Source organism: Solanum tuberosum, unplaced genomic scaffold, assembly GCF_000226075.1.
Source record: "Solanum tuberosum cultivar DM 1-3 516 R44 unplaced genomic scaffold, SolTub_3.0 scf00847, whole genome shotgun sequence".
Classification (NCBI taxonomy): domain Eukaryota; kingdom Viridiplantae; phylum Streptophyta; class Magnoliopsida; order Solanales; family Solanaceae; genus Solanum; species Solanum tuberosum.
In genome coordinates, this window is record NW_006239800.1 from 53,193 (window position 1) to 55,373 (window position 2,181).

The window sequence follows — 2,181 nt, forward strand, 5'->3', positions numbered from 1 at the left end:
CCTTCTATTCAACTCAAAAATGCCCAAGTGGTGCTATAAGCTTTGGTTGAAGCTCCATAAATCAACTCAATCCTTTTTCCTAAATAGCACAATTGGTTTGGGTAAATATATGAGTGACACCTCAATACAGTCCACTAAATTAGTGGAGGGATATTGTAAATAATGGATGCCTAGTAAGTGAGGCACCATCATGATGTATTTCAGCTACTCAATCCTTTACACAACTCAAGAGTGCAATAGGGATTGTGGTAGGATTTAATTAGGAATTTTGTGTTTGAGCCCTGAGTACGAAATTGAATACTTGTGGAAACTCAAACCGTATCAAACTTAAATTGAAGTGCTTGTGTAAGTATAACAATTTGTAGAAGTATTTAATTCAAAATACATTTTGTAAAGAAGTTATCGCATTTGCGCAGTCTCAAAGGAAGAAAAAAATGGTGATAAACTACTAAAAACAGAAGTGAAATTAATTAGCAGACTGTCAATTTTACCAATACATAGTTGAGAATGTCAAGTCATTTTTAATTTTTGATGACTAAAACATGTAGTTTTCCCACTTCACAAATACAAAATGGACTCACCTACTCCACTAAAACATTGTCTATATAATCACTTTTTAGAAAATTGCTTAAGCATCCCAAATCCAATTCAGTGTAGAAAAAATCATCATTTAATTATCAAAATACAAATGGCTTTCTCCCAAATGCAAAAAAATTCAGCATTTTGTTTCCTCCTATGCATAGTGATCATTTCACCCCAAGCAGAAGCTGCAATCTCATGCAACACAGTGTACTCTAAGTTAATGCCCTGCCTCAGCTACCTCATGGGAGGTAGCAACAAGTCAGCGGCCCCAGCTGGCTGCTGCAGCGGGATTCAGTCCCTCTACACAGCAGCCAGCACCACTACGGACCGACAGGGGGTATGTTCGTGCCTGAAATCAGGGGCAGCAAGTCTTGGCAACAGTATTGATACTAGCAAGGCTGCTACACTTCTTAGCAAATGTGGTGTCACTGTTCCTTACAAGATTAGCCCTGACATTGACTGCTCTAAAGTCCAGTAAATTTTATGTAATATGTGCTCTCAGTTCTCTAGACCTGAAGAGCACTAGCTACTTTTATGTTTATGATTGAATAATTTGGTTGAAGTGGCAATGCATGTATTGGAGTTCTATCAATTTTGATGAATATATATAGTACCACTTCTTGATGGCTTTGATCTCTTTATGTCACCCTAGTTATCTGAACATGTGAGAATTAATTGATTATTTAAAATGGAGCATAACTCCTCGTTTAATTTGTTTGATACTGACCTGTGAAGATGATTGGCTCATATACTATTTGGGTAAGTCGCTCAAAGCCCACCGACTTGTCAATTTTGGTTATCTGGGAAAAAGAGTGTCCCTTCATGCAATTTTGCTTGGAAAAGTAATGGCCATTTTTGCTCTGATTCCACTTTATTTCCCTACCAGCCCTTACCTAATAACATTATAAGTACTTAGGAATAACTCAATCGAAGGTTGCTATAGGCTTTAGGAATCAGCAACACTTACAAAGAGTGTTAATTGCCTTTAAAAAATATATTTAAGGGCAATTAAGTTAGTGTTGTCAATTAATTGTCACTAAAAATCATTTTTGGTGTACTGAACTTACGTCAACCTTGACGCGTAACTGGAACCAAGTTGATCTGCATTAATCATAATTTAAACATTTCACTTAAGACTCAGGGAAGCCAATTCATCTTTGAGGTTTTGGTCTTAGGCCACCCAATTCAATTCTCCAACTCAAATACTAGGGTAAAGTCTTGATTCACCCTAATTGTTTCCACATCATGTATGGTCTTACAAGACCAAACATTTTTTTTTAAAAACATTCTAGAATTGTGATCCTGGCAATGTATTTATAAATCATGTAAAAGCACAACAAAAGGGGAGACTTCGCTTTAACCCCAAATATACATATTGTCAAGCAATCCTCGCAAAAAGGGAAATGTTCAACTTCCAACGTTAATTTGTTGCTTGGACTCTTCATAAATGTCAACGGAATATGAGTGTGTGTCGGATCCTTCCAAAGTAATGCATTTTTGGAGAATTTAACATGAGTGCAACAATATTTTTGAAGAATTCGAGCAACATAGACATTAACACCCTCAACAAAGGTTCCCCCCCCCCCCCCTCAACCAGCC

General features: G+C 36.9%; 1 protein-coding gene across 1 annotated transcript; it reads left to right on the top strand.

Annotated features, from left to right (window-relative positions):
- Positions 1–633: 633 nt before the first annotated feature.
- LOC102599705 (non-specific lipid-transfer protein 4-like) lies at positions 634–1,215 on the top strand. Its single transcript, XM_006367663.2, has one exon. The coding sequence runs from the start codon at positions 689–691 to the stop codon at positions 1,058–1,060; it is 372 nt and encodes a 123-aa protein (XP_006367725.1). The 5' UTR covers positions 634–688; the 3' UTR covers positions 1,061–1,215.
- Positions 1,216–2,181: the final 966 nt, after the last annotated feature.